The sequence below is a fragment of the Eptatretus burgeri genome, chromosome 3, assembly GCF_056783735.1.
Source record: "Eptatretus burgeri isolate ZD-2024b chromosome 3, Ebu_testis_v1, whole genome shotgun sequence".
Taxonomy (NCBI): domain Eukaryota; kingdom Metazoa; phylum Chordata; class Myxini; order Myxiniformes; family Myxinidae; genus Eptatretus; species Eptatretus burgeri.
The window spans coordinates 7,208,786-7,228,031 of record NC_140963.1 but is presented as its reverse complement, the minus strand read 5'-3'; the positions used below and the strand labels follow the sequence as shown (position 1 = coordinate 7,228,031).

The 19,246-nt window shown below is 45.7% G+C and overlaps 1 protein-coding gene across 2 annotated transcripts in view; it reads right to left on the bottom strand.

Moving 5' to 3' along the window:
• Window positions 1–19,246, bottom strand: part of LOC147029351 (polyunsaturated fatty acid 5-lipoxygenase-like) — a 117,746-nt gene that overhangs the window by 47,700 nt on the left and 50,800 nt on the right. For both annotated transcript variants that reach the window (XM_085872351.1, XM_085872350.1), the window contains exons 8-9: window positions 19,099–19,245; window positions 6,241–6,441 (exon numbers count right to left, since the gene is read on the bottom strand). In XM_085872351.1, the coding sequence (XP_085728477.1) occupies window positions 6,241–6,441; window positions 19,099–19,245 (348 nt within the window). The remainder of the gene's footprint in view (window positions 1–6,240; window positions 6,442–19,098; window position 19,246) is intronic.

Sequence of the window (19,246 nt, the reverse complement as noted above, 5' to 3'; positions counted from 1 at the left end):
GAGGGGAGGTGGCTTTGGGTGCAGGGAATGGGAGGGGAGGAGGAACGTAGGACAAGGGAGGAGTGGGGGGGGGTAAGGAGAGTTGTGGAAAGAGTGTGGGGGATTGCAGAATAGCTTGGGGAGGGGGCCAGATGAAGAGGAAAAAGGCTCTGCGGTGCTGGGGGAGAGTGGGAAACAAGAGAGGGGGCAGAAGGCAGTTGAGGATTTGAGGAGGTGGAGTGATGAGATGGAGGTGAGAATGCAGGGGGAAGGAGCCAGCTTTGTGGATGAGAGGGGGGGCAACTTTGAGAATGGTGAGTGAGGAGGGTGAATGGTCAGAGAAGGGTGAGTGGGGAGTGTTGAGGGTGAAAGGTGAGGGGGGAGTTTTTGAGAAAGGTGAGAGGGAAGCTTGGAGGGAGCAGAGTGTGATGGTTGCTTTGAGAGGGAGCGGTGTGGGGGTGAGTTGTCACCGAATTTGGAAAAAAAGAATGGTTGATGGAAAGTGAATATTCATAGCAAACTGGGTTTTTTTTTTAATTTTTCGGTCAGAGATGCGATGAAAGATGTTTCTTGATGGATGCAATGAAGGCGAATTAAGAGAATGGAGAGAAGAAACGCTGTGACAGTTGGATTTTTTAGGCAAGGTATGAATGAAAGGTCGAATTGAGAGCAGTCTGTTGGAATAGAAGAAGTCATGAATTATGATTCAGTAAAGAAAACCATGTGTGAAAGAGGAAGATGAAGCATTATAAGAGATCGTTATTAGTATTATTATTATTGTACGAGAGAGTTTTCATCAGATTCGGTAATGGAAGTGTTGCAGAAAAAATCGTGAGATGAATGGGGAATTTGGGTCGGTAAACGCAGGGGATGGAAACAGATCACGTGGTTATGGGAGAAGCACGTCGCTTTGGGAAGTGGAAAACTCCACCACATGGAAGGTTTGTCAGAAGGAAGAAGCCTCTTGATTTTGAGGCCAAAAGGTAAACAGAGGCCAAAGGTCAACAACTTCGGTAAGATTTCTAAATTCCTCAATTTTCATCCGATTGACGTGAAATTTGAAGAGGATTTATATTTCCGGTCACTGAATTCAACGAGCCAATTCTTTTTGAGGTCAACATGGACCAAAAGGTCAACAACTAAGGTGGTTTCTCAAAAATCACAAATTTTCATCTCATTGACTTGAAATTTGAAGAGGATTTGCATATCAGGTCACTGAATTCAACCACTAATTATTTTTGAGGTTCCCTTCGTGATACAGCCGTTTTGGCTGCTGGTTGCATCATTGGTTGGGGGTGCGGCAATGTTGCTGATGCAGTGCCCCTATGACCAGTCCACTGGTGCTCATTTTGCCGACCTCAGAAGGATGACAGACTGAGTCAACCCCTTGGTGTAAATGCAGCAGCTAACGGGGCTCGACATCAGGACCCTGGGATCACAAGCCACCACCCAAACCGTGAAGCCAACACCAAGCTATTTTTGAGGTCAACATCGGCCGAATTTCGAAAAATGTCAATTTTCATCCGATTCACTTGAAATTTGAAAAGGAGTTGCATATTTGTTCACTGAATTCAACCAGACAATTATTTTTGAGGTCAACATCGAACAAAACGTCAACATAGGCCCAAGGTCAACAACTAAAGTGTTGTTTCAAAAATCCTCACTTTTCATCCCATTGAATTGAAATTTGAAGACGATTTACATTTCAGGTCAATTAATTCAACCAGTTTTTATTAATTCAAATTATTTTTGAGTTCAACATGGACCGAAAGGTCAACGTAGGCCGGATTTCTAAAATTGTCAATTTTGGTCCAATTGACTTGAAAGTTGCAGAGGAGTTGCAAATTTGGTCAATTAATTTAACCAGCAATTATTTTTGAGGTCATGGATTTTGCAAGTATCATGCTGTGCATGGCATCTTCTTCTTCTTTGTTTGTTTGTTTGTTTGTTTGTGTGCAGGATATCTCAAAAAGTTGTGGACGGATCCGGATGAAATTTTGTGGACGGGTTCGATGTGTGACGAGGACGAATTGATGAGATTTTGGTGAAGCTCTGGATCCGGATCTGATTATTTTTTCAGTGATTCTTTACCATTGAGAGATAGTAAGGGCTAAACCGATATATAGCATGGTATCTCAAAACGTTGTGGACAAGTTGGGTGTGTGACCACGCCAAATTGATTCCATTTTGGTGAAGATCTGAATCTGGATCCTACGACTGGAGTTTATTTTCGACCCGAGTTTTAAAAAAAACCTGAGTTATTTTCGACCTTTCTTTCATCCCCTATCAAAAAATTCCATCTGTTACAACGCTTCCTTCTTTCATTCTCTCAATTCTTCTGAACTCTGTCCATCCTCCAATCTATTTAAACGAATCTCTGACCTACAAATTTTTAAAATCAAACTTTGAAATGCATGTCCCTCTTTCAAACGACTTTTTTTTTTAACATCAGTGCAAATTCATCCCACCACCTTAAATCTACCTCCTCCAAACTCCTCCACTGTTATACCCCCTCCTTACTCATCCTCTCTTCACTTCCCTCCATTGCCCTCTGCTTTAATAACAGCTCCCCCTCTGGTACCCCAAACTGCATGGTTTTCAAACATCCGTGGGCTTCGTTCCAACCTCACAAGTATCTCACTCATTCAGTCCACTCATAATCTCAAACATGCTCTCTCCTTCCTCTCATCACACCTCCCCCCTCTTCCAATCCCATCAAATCCCATCACACCCCCCCTTCCCATCCACTCAATTTTTGTTCCTCCCTGTCCCCTACCCCCCCCCCCACCCCAGCTCACTCCCTTCTTCACCATACCATGACCTTCACCATACCTCCATTCTCTTCAAAGCAAATTTATCTCTCTCTTCCCCCTACAAGCTTCCCCTCACCCATCTCAAAAGCTCCCCCTGACCCTTCTCTCCCTCAACTCTCCCCCTTGCACCTCACCTTAAAATCTCCCCCTCTCACCTCCTCTCTCCCCTTCCTCAAAGCCACAAATCTGCCTCCTTCTCCCACCCTCCCTCTTCTAACTCATTCCCCCATCTCCTCCAATCTCCTACTTCCCTTTTCCCCCTCTCATATTACTCCCCACTGTGACTCATCCCTTCACCATCGAGCCCTTTTTCCTCCTCCAGATCCGACCCTCTCCCCGAGCTCTTCTGCAATCTCTGACACAGTGTACAACTCTCCTCGATCTCCTCCCCGACCCTCCCATGCACCCAAAGCCTCCTCCTCTCCCTCTTCCTTAACAGTGTGGATCTCAAACATCTGAGGCCTTCACTCTAACCTGACTGATCTCTCCATATGGGTTGCCACTGACAAACCAGACATAATCTGCTTAACAGAAACTTTCTTCCTTCAAGACATCTCTGACACCTTGGTTTCCCTCCCTGATTACTCCCTCCTCTGGTGTGTTAGACCTGAGCCTCGTTCTGGAGGAAGAGTTGCTCTCTTTATCAAAAACTCTATTCCTCACTCTCCATGTTCCGCCTTCACTCCTACACACCCACAGGAATACATCTGGCTATGGCTTCCCCTCCGCTCCCACCTCTTGTTTATATATGTGTTGAACCGTCCACCAAACGGTGATGACTTCATTTACATCTCACTCAGTGAAAACATGGACCAACTTCTATCCACTCATCCAAACTCTCTCTTTCACATATGTGGTGACTTCAGTTGCCATCATGCCTGTTGGCTGGGTGTGGGTACCTCTCTCTCCTGCCATGGCACTTCAGCAAATTATTTCTTCGACTCATTATGACTGACACAATCTGTCAACCTCCCGACCAGGTTCTCTGCCAATGTTACTCCATCCCTTCTGGATTTGATTTTGACCAATTTCCCAGAAAATGTCTGCTGTTCTTATTCTGTTCCAATCAGTTCATCTGACCATATTCTTGTGAAAGTGGTCATCTTTGGCCATTATTGGAGAACCATCTCAGCACCAAGTTGTCATTTCACTCAGGCCGACTGGCAGGGACTTCAAGCAGCCATCAAACGTCCAGACTGGTCTCCCATTTCTACTCTCTCTGACATCAACTCATCCTCGGAATGATTTCAAAGAAACTTGCTCTCTATCATGCACAGATTTATCCCATCTCGTATTCCGGTGTCCAACCCTTCCTCCCACCCATGGTACACTGAAGCTTGTGGTGAGACAGTTGTCATGAAACAACTTGCATTCGCCTCATGGAAGGCAAATTCCACTGAAGACAATCTCATTTCCTTCCACAAAGCTCAGAACAAGTGTGTGTCTACCCTCAGGAGCTGGGGTGGGGGGGGGGGGGGTAGGGGACAGGGAGGAACAAGTGTGTGTCTAAATCAGGGGAGCCTGGAAAGAACGTCTTTCCAATCTTAAGTCTGAACTTTCAAACCCATTTCCCTCCTCCAAATCCTGGTGGCATCCAGTTAAGTCCATTTCTGGTGTATGTTTCCCCTGCATTCCTTCCCTTACCTCAAATGGCTGCACAGCTGACATGGCACATGAAAAGGCTGAATGCCGAAAGTCTGTTTCCTTCTTAGTTTTGCATCCCAAACCCATCACTTTCTGCATCCACTTTACCCAGTCACACCCAGGTGTTCCTGGACTGGCACCTCACCCTGCTCACCAAACTCTCTTCCCATGGTGTCCAAGGCAATCTCGACTCATGGCTCACAGACTTCCTCTCCTGTCGCAGCGAACGTGTGGCCCTCAATTTAATAGAGTTCTCTCATCCCCTTTTCCTGTCCAGGCTGGAGCTCCTCAAGGTAGCGTTCTGGACCCTGTTCTTTTTCTGGTTTTCATCAATGATCTCTCAGACTCTCTGGAAAATCCTATTTATCTCTTTGCTGATGACTCCACCCTCTGCCATACCACCTGCCATCCCTCAGACCGGCAAGCAGCAGCTTCTTTGCTCACTGCAGATCTGGATAAAATCACAAACTGGTCCAACACGTGGAACATGTCTTTCAATCCTGACAAATCTCACACTCTCGCGATGTTTCTCCAAAAGGACCATCTGGAACTCCCTGCCCCATCCCCCCCATCTACTTTCTCAACAATCCTCTTGAAGAAGTCCTTTCATTCAAGCTTCTGGGTCTCAGTATCTCCCATGATCTTTCCTGGGAAAGCCACATTTCCAACCTGGCCTCCAACACCAGTCATCGACTGGGAATCCTCAATCATGCAATGTCCTTCCTCAGCTCACCTGAGCTCCGAACCAAAGGACTTTGGCCTCACCTACAAAGTTTTCATCCGCAGCCTGATGGAATACTGCCCTCCCCTCTGGGCTGCTGCTCCTGCCTCACACCTGTCTTGGATTCATGTTGTGGAAACCAAGGAATTTAAGAACATTCGTATCTCCCGTGATGAAGCTGAGCCTTTGGGTCTTTTCCGCTCTCACCACAGGCAGGTCGGTGGTCTTTCTCTCTTCTGTCAACTCCTCTCCAGCCTCACCCCCCTTCTCTGTCTGTGATCAGTTCCCCCACCCATATTTCCACAGGGCGCCAAGGTCCGCCACAACCCCCTTCTGGTGAAACGACCAAAATCAAAAATCACTGCTCACCTTCATTCTTTCATTCCTCTTTTTCCCCACCTTTGGAACAAACTCACACACTCTCTTCAATCCCACTCTTCCCTTTAGGTCTACAAAACAGCTGTTCACCACCATCTCTTATCTTTCCCCATCCAAAACCACGATCATTTCTATCCCCGTTAATCCACCCCAAATCCACCTCCTTCAAATTCCCTGCTTTCCTTCATGAAAATCCCTGAAGTGTCCATGTTGTTTACTCTGTGTACCCTGCCCCATCCCTCTCCCTTCCACCGATCTCCTCATGTCTCTGTTCCCAACTGTTTTTTTCCTTCCCTCTCCTGCTCCTCTTGTCTCCTGCTCCCTTTGTTATATATTCTGTGTGGTAGCTCTTCTATGAGCCTGACATTGCACACAAAAAAAATGCTGCTATTTTGTCAGACTCTCACACTCCAGCTCCGTTTCGGTCCAACAATAACTTATTTTTTTCTGGTTATTTAATATGGATAATCACCAAGTCATGTTTTCATGTGCTCTATATTTGTTATCTTTTGATTTATATGACAATATTCCATCCTGTTTCCATATTTCTGATGAGTCCATAATCAGTATGAAAACCTTCTTATCATTCTTCAACTTTATCATGTGAGATGATTTCTGTATTCATTCTGAAAATGATATGTCATGGTAAGTACATGAGAAATATTAGATCGTTATTGATTAAATGTTCGTTTGAAATACACATACCTTGTACAATGGATGACCTGTGGGTAAACACCTCATCAAGGCCACAGAGAACACCTCAGTTGTGCAAATCAAATACACGTACATTAACGCCCAATGTGTCTTATTGTTTGCATTCTGTATCCACATCTTGGCGAGTAGCCAATCTGTTTCTGAATCACTGGGAAGAAATATTGGGTTGTCTTCACTTGGTTCTTGATTCAGCTAGGGAGGGAAACATTAAAATGGACAGGGGAGATGCATGAAGTAAAGAGAAATCAACAATGCTTTGCTTTATCATTCACAGTCACAATCACAACCTCAAAATAGGACACTCGGTAGAGTGCTGACCTGCACCACGTTTGAGCGGATATGCTCTCGTGGATCAGGCATGACCCACGAGAACATATCGGGCCAAATACATTTTTAAAATGTCATGCTATATATCGTTTTTGGCCCGATCTATCAATGGTGAAGAATCACTTAAAAATTATCGGATCCGCATCCGGATTCGGATCTTCACCAAAATTGAATCAATTCTTCCTTGTCAAACACCCAACCTGCCCACCAAATTTCATCTGGATCCGTCCCCAACTTTTTGATAACTCTTGCACACAGAAAAACAGACAAACAAATAAGAAGACGTCGTGCAGAACACGACTCTTGCAAAATCCATAAAACAAATTTGAGCTCAAAAATAATTGGTGGTTGAATTCAATGACCAAATATGCAACTCCTCTTCAAATTTGAAGTGAATCAGATGAAAATTGACAATTTTAGAAATACCACCTGAGTTGTTGACCTTTGGTTTATGTTGACCTTTTTACCTCAAAAACAAGAGGCTTCTTCCTTATGACAAACTCTACCATGTGGTGAAGTTTCGTGAAGATCGTTTAAAATTGTGATCTGTCGGCGATACTGACAGACAGACAGACAGACAGAAACAGACAAATCGGCTGACCAATATCTATATACGACTAAAACTCTCATCTTGGATGTATGTTCCCCAAATAAAGCCAAAATGGTACACGATAGTGCAAAAAATTTAGTGCCACCTTCCTCACCATTCTACTGCGGTGTGCAGTATCAAGTTTCGTTCAAATTGGGCAACGAAAAAAATTATTAAAAAAATCAATTCCCGATTCAGTCCAAGTACTCTTTGGGAGAATTTGATCAATGCAAACTACCGCAGTGGTATAGTTCGCTGGAGATATCATTTCTTTAATGAAATGATGTTTTCCCATCATCCGCTGTGACAACGGGAACCCAACGGGTTCACGGGTCATCTAGTACTTAATAAATCTTTGATTTTGCAAGTAACAAAGACAGAGAGGGGTGAAAACATAACCTACTTCGCTGGCAGAGGTAATGAGGGTATGAAGCCAACATGAGCAAGATGGGAGAAGAAGAGAGGACATGTTTTCAGAAAGTCGATGGATTTCCTATGTCGGGATGACCTGGACATTCCACAGGTTTACTACATGTATGTTTACTAAAATTACCACAGTTTACAACGCTACAAATCCGAAAAAAATGAACCAAGATGCAAATCTTTCAGCCTGTAATGTACCTTCCTGACGTCTGTGGAGGATTTCACATCCAATCGCATTAATCAAACTTTTGTACAACATCGGTAAAGCTTAAAATACATAATTGACTGACCCAACATAGCTGTTTTGTTATAAAGCCTTCCGCGATAGCAGCGGAGAAAGCTTATTGTTGTTGTCAGTTTTCTTTCGACAATTAGTACCCCCCAGTTTTTAATGGTACCACAGAGTTCTTAGACTCCAAGGAGTTCTAAACCATTTACAAAAACAAATTTCTTTCGGCCAAAGTCACATTTGCCACAGCGGCCGTGGGGTCTCCAAAATCTACGGCCACTAGCAATTATACGGCGGCCGCAGTATTTCCACGGTCACACAATGTAGCAGTCACATATCTTTTTATTTTTCGGGTAGCCATATGGCGTATTTATAAATTGTGGAGAGCGAAAACGTGGGGGTGCCGTACTGTCTTTGATTTGATGTCGCACGGTGACTTTACAGCGTTCCTGCGGTGGCCATAGAATTTTTGAGGCAGACGCAAGGTGACCGCACGGGGGCCCGAAGGCGAACGTGCGGCCAGACGGACGGTAACGAGTGGGATTTTTTTTTACCAGCTCTTTTGTTTCGGCTTGTCGAATTGCTACAGCGAACGTAGAAATGAAAAAAAAGTTATAATTCCGCCCTATAATTCCACGGCAACCCTACGGCCTGTAAAATATAGCCATATGGCGTTGGGCCACCCTGACGCAACATCAGAAACTCTGCGGCCGCCACACGTTTCTGTCAATTCAGAGGGCGTACGGCCGCCGTATCCTCGCCGTAGAGCAAATGTGACTTCGGCCTTAAGCACGCGCAACACTCCCAATTTCCAAACTGTATCTCGGAGGCAGCAGGGACTTTTGGAATGAAATGTTGAATTCATAATGCAAATAGAAAGTATGCAGGGTTAACATTATTTTGACCTTGACCTAATTTTCAGGTCATGACCCAATTATAGAAAATTTTTACATTTTTCACCAAAACTCGACAAAGGTTTGTCTGATCAGAACAAAATTGCCCTCTTCAGATAACTGAGAGCAAGTTGCATTTACGCTTAATTTACATCATACACCTCCGGGTTAAAGGTCAAGGTCAAATGGTGGTCTGAAAAAAAAAATTCATCTCTCAATTTTGTCAATGTGGAATCTCAGACCACTTGGCCTTCCAAGATGGCTTTGCATCATGATAGTGGACCTGCACTGAAGTTGTGCACCTGATATTTGTTTTGTGTCCTTGACCTACTTTTTTCGAATTGTGACCTCATGAACAAAAACACTTTTGTGATCATAACTTGAATAATTTTCCTTCGATTTTCACGAAGTTGAGCTTTATGGATAGATTGCGGTTGGGGACACATTTTCTGTACTTTCACTCTATCCTTAAATGTTGAAGGTTAATGTCATATGGTAGTCCGAAAAAAAAAAAAAATATGGCCATCATTAGATCACGGGCTAAGGCTAAGTCATGGACCATTGCAAAGGGTAAGCCTCCCCTAACAGTGGGAGACAACATCAAAATGGCATGCAAACAAAGCCAAAAAAACTTTATCACAACACTCGATCACAACTCATACCTGCACACCCACAAGTCACACAACTTGCTGGCCAACACACTCTCCCAAAACACTACCCTGGGAGCCCCAAAAATGAGGGGCAGGATTATGGTGTTTCCATAAAGATGGGACAATTGCTCTTGCATTTTGCCAGGAGGGGCAGAAAGTGCCTGATCACATGAACGCCCAGAACAATATTGCTGAACTATTTTGCAAGAGGTTTCGAAAATGTATCATATCCTTGGACTGCCAGCTGTCAGCGTTATGTAGGATAGTGATCGTGCTTTGCAGTGGACTACCACTAAATGATATGATGAATAATTCTCAGCAATTAAATTAAATTAAATAATATAGCTTACCATACATGGGCATGGTCATTTTTTGGGACCTTTCAGTGTGCCACAGCGACAAAGTGTCAGGTCAGGTTAGATCTGTGACCTGCTACAGGTACCATATAAACCTGTACTAACCTGTTCCATGGTCGGGTTGTCGGCGACTAAACCGTCTCCCCGACCAGGTTTTCTGGTGAGGAGGGTGTTTGGATATGGACACCCAGCAGGATTAAAAACAAAACCTGTCAAAGGGCGGAGGAGCTCCTTGTGAGCCAACGGCCATCCATATAGAGTGCCCAACTGTGTCTGCGGACGTCCTCCTGCAGTTGGGTTACTTTTTATGAGGAGGTTGGTGGCAGGATTTGCACTCCGGCCACCGAAAAACCCTTCATTCCGCAAAACACAAAAACGCAAAAAAATCTGAAAACCCACTCCATGGGAGTACCTCCTGTGCAGCTTCCCTTCGCAGGGCAGCTCACTGGATGATGGGATTGGGGCAAAGCCTTCGGGACCCCCAATCTTTGATGATAGGAGGGAAACCACGGGGTAACATCCCTGGGTCAGATTGCGGGAGAGTGTGTCGGAGTGGTGCTGAGGTGTCGTCCACCAGACGGCGGTCTCCTTGGGTTAACCTGAGGCGATCCCTTCGGGTGGGTGCCTGGAATGTCCTATCCCTAAGAGAGGATGATCACCTGTCTCTGTTGTCATCTGAGCTCAAGCGTTTGGACATCGGGATTGCAGCACTCTCTGAGGTTCGGAGACCGGATTGCGGCGAGATAATGGTGGGTGGTTACACCTACTATTGGTCTGGTCGCTCTGCTGGTTACCATACCTAAGGAGTTGCTGTAGCTGTGTCCAATAAGCTGACCCCAATGATAATTGAGGTAACACCGGTCAACGAGCGTATTATGAGATTAAGGATTCGTCACTACTTCGGTGTCATTTCGCTGGTCTCTGTTTATGCTCCGACTGAGGCGAGTGATCTCACCGTTAAGGATGCATTCTACGCCACGCTCGAGTCTGTGATTGATCAGTGCCCCAGACGAGATACACTTCTCGTCTTGGGGGATTTCAATGCATCGACTGGAACTGATAGGGATGGTTATGAGGTGTGTGTTGTTCCCCATGGGTCAGGAACTATGAACCAGAATAGCACTAAGTTCCTTGACTTTGCAAGAAGTCATGGACTTAGGGTGGCTGGTTCATGGTTTCAGCGCCCACAAGCTCATCGCTGGACTTGGTATTCCAACGCTGGTGGTGTGGCAAAGGAGATTGACCATGTCCTCATTGACGGTCGTTGGAGGATGATCCAGAACTGCAGGGTCTACCGGAGTGCTCAGTTCCTCAATACTGACCACAGGCTTGTTGTAGCAACTCTAAAGCTGCACCTTAAATCCTGGAGAATGGTACCATCCCAGCCTAGGCTGGATGTTGGCAAGCTCAGGGATGAGAGAGTAGCTGAGGAGTTTGCGAACAGGCTGAGTGGACACTTGGGGGTCTGGGTGCTTTGGGGGGTCCTGAAGAGTTGTGGAGTGCCTTCAAGACCACCGTCCTTGATGTTGCCGGTGGATGTCTTGGAACTCACCGCAGGGCAAAGAAGAATTTTGTCTCTCAAGGGACACTGGATACCATTGACCAGAGTCGCAGGGCCAGGCTGAATGGCAGAGCTGAGCTGTTCAGGGAGTTGAGGCATAAAACTGTACGTGCACTGAGGGTGGACAAGGAGGCCTATGTGTGAGGAATCTGTGAGGGAGTAGAGCATCACCTGTGGACAGGTGATTCTCGTCCTGCTTACAGGGGAATTCGCGCATTGCGTTCATCCAAGCCCATCCCTCGGAGCACTGCAGTTAGAGCAGAGAATGGTAGGCTCTTGACAGAGGAGTCTGAAGTGAAGGCCCGCTGGGCCGGTTACTTTGAGCGGTTGTACCAGGCTGATCCCCCAGCTGTCGAGTTGGACGTCAAGGGTGTTACAATCCCTGTTGCTTACCCTCGAATCAACTGTGGTCCACCTACGCTTGTGGAAACACGGGCTGCGGTGAACCAGTTGAAACGGGGCAAAGCTCCAGGGATCTGTGGCATCCATGCTTAACTTCAAGGCTGATGGAAATGCTGCACTCGTGTCGTTGCATGCAGTTTTGTGCTCTGCCTGGAACACAGGCATCATCCCAACTGATTGTAAGAGGGGCCTTGTTGTTCCTCTCTGGAAAGGGAAGGGTGATCGCCAAGACTGCAACAACTACCGAGGGGTGACGCTGCTCTCAGTGCCGGGCAAGGTCTTTGCTCGGATAATTCTTGATAGGCTTCGCCACCATCTGCTTGAGCACCAGCGTCCAGAGCAGTCAGGCTTTACACCAAAGAGGTCAACGATTGACCGTATCCTTGCTCTTCGTGTCCTCACCGAACGCAGAGGAGAGTTTCGGCAGGGGCTGCTTGCAGCCTATGTTGATCTCTGTAAAGCGTTTGATTCAGTGAATCGGGATGTCCTCTGGAGGATTCTTGGTCTTCGTGGAGTGCCACCAAAACTGATCAATCCGATGTCTGAACTCTACTCTGGTACTGAGAGTGCTGTGAAGTGTGGTGGTACCATCTCTGACTTATTTCTAGTTGTTACTGGAGTTCGTCAGGGGTGTGTACTGGCCCCCAAACTTTTCAGCACTTGTATGGACTGGATTTTAGGGAGGATGTTGGAGAGATCAAGCTGCGGTGCATTGTTTGGGAATGTCAAGATCTCAGACCTTGATTTTGCAGATGATTCAGTCATCTTTGCGGAGACTTTAGATATCCTTTTGGGGGCCCTCGAGGTGCAGAATGAGGAGTCGGAGCCGCTGAGATTACGGGTTTCTTGGGTCAAAATTAAGATCCAGGCTTTCGGTGACATCTTGGATGCTGCTGTCCTGTCTGTGTCTGTTTGTGGTGAGGATGTTGAGGTCGTGGAGAGATTCACTTACCTTGGCAGTGATATTCATGTCTCTGCTCGCTGTGAGTCAGAGGTCAATAGACGTCTGGGTCGGGCCTGGGGAGTCATGGATTCACTGGATCATGGGGTGTGGCGCTGCCGGTACCTGTGCGGGAGGACAAAAGTCCGAGTCTTCAGGTCCTTGGTACTTCCAGTCTTGCTCTATGGATGCGAGACTTGGACTCTGACCAAGGATCTGAGACGGAGACTTAATTCCTTTGGTACCAGGTCTCTTCGGAGAATCCTTGGCTATCGCTGGTCGGATTTTGTGTCCAATGAGCGGTTGCTGAGAGAGACTCGGATGAGATTTGTTGCCTGCATAGTCCGTGAGCGTCAGTCGCGGCTGTATGGACATGTGGCTCGTTTTCCTGACTCTGATCCTGCTCACCAGATTCTCTCAGCAAGGGAGTCTCATGAGTGGAGGCCAGTGGGCCGAGCACGTGCCTCGTGGTTGCAGCAGGTTGACCATCATCTCAAGGAGATGGGGATGGGCCTGGCATCTGCCTGGGGGATGGCCAGACGGAGGCCCCTGGAGTACTGGCGGAAAGTGGACGCAGCGACGCGCTGTTCTGGCACATGCTCCCATACCTGACCTGACCTGACAGCGACTTCCATTTTGATTGCGAGCATCATGATCTATTTTTAATTTGAATGTCGTCTTTTAGTTTGATTTGTGGCCTCGATTCCTTCTTCAATTTGCATCTTGCTTTTATCTCCAGATACTAATCTTCCACCCAAAATCAACAAAAGGAAGAATATGTTTTCATATAATATATATATATATATATATATATATATATATATATATATATATACATATACATATATATATATATATATACATATACATATATATATGTACATATATATACATATATATATATATATATATATATATATATATATATATATATATATATATATATATATATATATATATATATATATATATATATATACATATATATATACATATATATATATATATACATATATATATATATACATATATATATATATATATATATATATATATATATATATATATATATATATATATATATATATATATATATATACATATACATATATATACATATATATACATATATATACATTTATATACATATACATATACATATATACATATATATACATATACATATACATATATACATATATATTACGACACAGGGATATGGTACACCTATTTTAACCGGGGTATACACCGGCCCAGTATTCTGGTACTCATTTCGCCGACCTCGGAAGGATGACAGGCTGAGTCAACCCCCTGGTGTATCATCATCTTTGCTTTGGAGAACGCTTGAATTCGGACGAGGGTAAGAGAGCGATATTCAGGATTGCAAAGCGGATAGCGAGAGAGAGAGATTTGATGTGACGGTGAGTTGCTTGAAGGATGAAGTGGGACAAATGGTTGTGGACTCAGATGGAATTAAAGCGAGATGGAAGAGATATATGGAAAGGCTGTTGAATGTAGAAAATTAATGGGATAGCAACATCGAGAGTAACCCAGTTTTAGGACCAGCAGAGAAGATAACTGAGAAGGAAGTTGAGGAAGCTATAAGAGCAATGAAGAGTAGAAAAGCAGGAGGGCCGACGGGAGTTGTGGGAGATATGTTGAAGGCAGCGGGAAGTTTTGGTGTGAAGAGAATGACAGAGATCTGTAATCTGGTGGTGATATGAAAGAAGGCCGCATTCCAGTGGATTGGGAACTGAGTACCCTCGTCCCTCTGTACAAGGGGAAAGGTGACCCTCTGGACTGTGGCTCCTATGGAGCAATAAAGTTGTTTGAGCATGGAATGAAGGTATTGGAAAGGGTGTTGGAGAAGAGGATAAGGAAGAAGGTAAAGATTGACGAAATGCAGTTTGGATTTATGCCAGGAAGAGGAACGACAGATGCGATTTTTATTGTAAGGCAGTTGCAGGAGAAGTACATGGAGAAGAGGAAGAAGTTGTTTTTTGGGTTTGTTGATCTGGAGAAAGCATTTGATAGGGTCCCACGCGAAGTAACGACATGGGCATTGAGGAAGTTAGGAGTGGAGGAATGGTTGATAAGAGTAGTGATGGCAATGTACGAGAGAGCACACACAGCTGTAAGGACGAAGGACGGGAACAGTGGTGAGTTTGAGGTGAGGGTAGGAGTGCACCAGGGTTCAGTACTAAGTCCACTTCTATTTGTAGTTGTGATGGAGGTGCTGGTTCAGAGGGTAAAGGAGGGTTTACCGTGGGAGCTCCTGTATGCAGATGATCTGGTGTTGATTGCAGAGGGTATGGATGGACTGAAGGAGAAGATGAACAAGTGGAAGGAATGTATGGAGGCAAAAGGTTTGAAGGTGAATATCGGAAAGACGAAGGTGATGGCAAGTGGTAAAGCATGTGGTGAGGTGGAAAGGACTGGGAAGTGGCCGTGTGCTGTGTGCAGGAAGGGTGTCGGAGTGAACTCCATTCAGTGTACAATGTGTGCTGAATGGGTTCATCGAAAATGTAGTGGGGTGAGAGGGTCATTAACCAGTGTGGCAGTGACATTCAAGTGTAAGGTGTGCATCGAGGGAGCAGCAGATGAAGGAATTGTTGACTTGGATCTTGGAGATGGCGTGAAGCTGGAAGGTGTGAAAACATTTTGCTATCTCGGAGACATGCTGAATGAAGAAGGTGGATCAGACTCTTCGACGGTTGCTAGAGTGAGATGTGTATGGAAGAAGTTTCGGGAACTGAGCGGCGTGCTGACGAAGAGGGGAGTGTCGTTGAAGCTGAAGGGAAAGGTGTATGCTACATGTGTGAGGAGTACGATGATTTATGGGAGTGAGACATGGGTACTGAACATAGTGCAGCAACAAAGGCTGGAAAGGGTGGAAATGTGAATGGTTCGGTGGATGTGTGGAGTATCGTTGAGAGAGAGGAAGACAAATGATGACTTGCGGAAGATGATGGGAACAGAGTCTGTGATGGATGTTGTGAAGAGAAACAGGTTGAGATGGTTGGGTCATGTGTTGAGGAAGGATGAAAGTGACTGGGTGAGAGGAGTGTTGGAAATGAGTGTAGTCGGAAGTAGAGGACGGGGAAGACCGAGAAAAACTTGGATAAAGGTGGTGGAAGAGGAAATGTGAGCAAGGGGATTAAGAAGGGGAGATGCAGAAAATAGGGTAAAGTGGAGAAGATTGTCATGGGGCCCGCAAGGCTAACCCCCGCTTTTGCGGGGAAAATGGCCTTTAAGTGTGTGTGTGTGTGTGTGTGTGTGTGTGTGTGCGTGTGTGTGTGTGTGTGTGTGTGTGTGTGTGTGTGTGTGTGTGTGTGTGTGTGTGTGTGTGTGTGTGTGTGTGTGTGTGTGTGTGTGTGTGTGTGTGTGTGTGTGTGTGTGTGTGTGTGTGTGTGCGCGCGCGCACGGTCTGAAAAGGTCAAATGGATCAAAAAGGTCGAAATGGTTGAAAGGATCTTAAAAGGTTGAAAGGGTCTAGACTCCCAAGAATGTAATTTAAGGTCTAAAGGGTTGGAATTGTTCAAAGGGGTCCACAGGGTATTAAAAGGTCAGAAAAGTGTGAAGGTATAAAGTGTAGAAAGGAGTCTCAGGTCTTCAGGGTTTTATAGGGTGTAACGGGGTCTATAGCATCTTAGGGGTCAAAATGGTATTCAAGGACTTAAAGGTCATTTGGGTCCTCAAGGTCTTTTTGGTTTTTGGGGTTATGCAGGGTCTTCACGGTCTTAATGGGTCTCGGGTTGTAAAGGGGGAACTAATGTACTAATATGAACCGAGGATGTGCTGTGATATATTTGCTGTTAAAAAATTATCGCACATCAGGTTGGCGGCACATCTCAAAGAGAGCGAGACGTTGACGTGTGGGAGCGACAACTGTGTCAAACTCTGCTCCATGACTCCTGCACAGCTCGCCACCGTATTTGAGATCGACCTCTCGACATTGTTATTTGTATTCTCTGCATTGTATTGTTGGCGAGCGCATGAACAGGCGCTCGCCAACAATACAGTACATGGAAGACAAAACCGTGAAGAGATCTGTGACGTTTGGTTTGTTTGAGGGTGGTAAGAGTTAAAACTGTTATCAATTTACTGATTCATTTTTCTTTGTTTGTTGTTTTCTGATTGTTGTTGCTTCATGTAATGGTTCTCTGATGCCATTTATTTGTTAAATTAAAATACCTGGTCTCGGAGTTGGATTCTGCTCGGTGTGGTCTAATTTCATCTCATTTGGTGATTTCAGTGTTGTTAGGCTTGTTGAAGATTTCCGCCGCCCTGGCGTGCGGGTGGCCGCTTTTAGCTGAATCGCGGCCGTGCGCCCACTGACCGTGGCAATCCAATCGCAGCTTTCCAGAACAATGCCGGAATCCAGCTACGGGTGTGTTTCTAATCACACCGTAAATTAGCCAACTCTTCTGTCCACGCACAACAGGGTCTGATCGCCGAATGTCGATTGACCGAAGTATGTGCGCAGAAAGAAAAGCCAGGAATTTACACCTCGACGGAGCCGGCACGGAACGAGCAGTTCTTAAGCTGCTCGTTCCGTTTGCGATTTGCCGAGCGGTGGTATCTCGCCCAGCCCCGCCGGATCCGATTGCTTTTTCAGCTATTTAAAAGTCAGCTAATATTTCTTACGCAATAATGGCAGCTCAAGCAAGGAAGGGACGCAACGAACAGGTGAACATTTAAACAAGCACATTTATTTATACAGGCACGTAAGCAATCAATGGGGGGGGGAGGGGGGAAGGAGATAGGACACGAGTAAAAAGCCTACCGCCGATATCTATACGGAATGCAAGTATATACAGGCACTTATACAATTTTACTTAAGGACACGGCACCACATCTCTCATACCAAAACCCAGAAAAGAAAAGAAAGAAAACGACCGTGTGGTGAGCCCTCGGGACTCCGTCCTCCAGACCCCAGACTCCAGACTCCACCGCTGGCGTCTCCTCCCAACTCAACAGCGACTCTCTGTCTCTGTCTCTCTCTCCTCCCTCTCAACAACCCCTCCACAACGATCCCTCCTCCACCAATGTTCTTTCTCCTTCCCCACGACGAACTTCCTCACGACCACCTTCCTCACGACGCCTCCGACCTCAATTCTCCCGACCGACAACGACTCGACAACGACCTCTATTCTCTTCAGCGCCTCATTTTTATCACGGAGCCCCGCCCCCTCTCTTTTCCCGGCGTGCGAAGGAATTTTCCCAGAAGGGCGTTTTTCCTTCTACTTTTGTTCTCATCCACTTTTCTGATGGTTTTTTTTATCCACTTTTGGGGGGTTCGGAATCCAGCGCGTTGGCTGGCGGAGATGTTATTTGTTGGGGGGCGGGGGCTGTTGTCTGCTTCCCTCAGACGAATGCAAGGCTTCTAGCAACCGTGTGCTGAGGTGGAAATGTGGTTGTGGTTGTCCTGACAGTAGCGTGGCTGGAGTTTTGTGGTTGTCGCGATGCTGGTGTGGTTGGCATTTTAGAGATAGTGGTGAGGGGATGCCGTTAGTGGTTAAGGTGGTTGTTCCAAAATAAAGACAGCAAAGAATAATACGACTTCAAAGATCACAGCCCTGCACACGAATAATACCCGCTAACCTGAACTGAACACGAAAAATCTAACCTGAACACGTACTTATCGACATAACTGATTGAAGGACCTGTAATTGTGTTCTGTGAATTTCCACAACCGTAACAGGCTCAATCCGGCTCAGTATGCCCTCATGACCTACAGTTGCTCGGCCAGATTTGGAAGGTCATGAGCATCAATCGGCGCATCACTCAGTTGATTGCATGGTCCCAACGAGTACTGTCATGTCACAAACAGGTCTGGGAATTTTCTTGGAGCTGTGGACTTGACTGGCGGTTGCGGTCGTTTAAACACGACCCACGGTCCTCGAACCGAGTAACCGGAATGGGCCGCAGCTGTTACAATAGGATAAAAGACGACATATCAAGTAATGTGCAAGGGAGAGAGATGCAAATTATTGAATGGTTCAAGTAAACCGGTGATTTAATCATTATCTATTTCTCGAACTTCTTCTTAAACAGCCACCATTACCCCACCTTTCTTGTGGGGTCAGCCGGAGGAAGCATGGCCAGAGGCTTTAGAAACCGGTGAAGCAGACCTGATGTTCGACGATAGCTCACATACTATCTGCCAAGGACATTATGGGATCTTTAATGGCCACAAACTAACACTAACAGACAGGACGCCCGCTCAACATACTTCCGAGGGATGGCACACACATTAATGAATCACCCCTGCCTGCCAAACACCGGGCTGACAGCTTATAGCTAGGTCAGGAATCAAACCCAGGTGAGTGTGCGTACCTCTAGGCCATCCTGCGAACCCTATCTGTTGATAAAACATTACCATTATTATCTCCCAAGCCATGAAGAAACAATTGTTTTCTGCCAATATTGACAAAGCAAAGCTTCAGGTGGTGGCCTTTTGCACTTTGATTAAGTACCTGGATGGCAATGGGGAGAAGTTCTCCTTCAGGTGTAGAGTAGAGCATACAGATCGGGGCTGCAGTGTTCATATTCTCTGATGGGATCTTGCAATCCACCTCAATCCCGTGAAGATACTTGAAGTCCAGAATGTAGATGTTTCCTTCC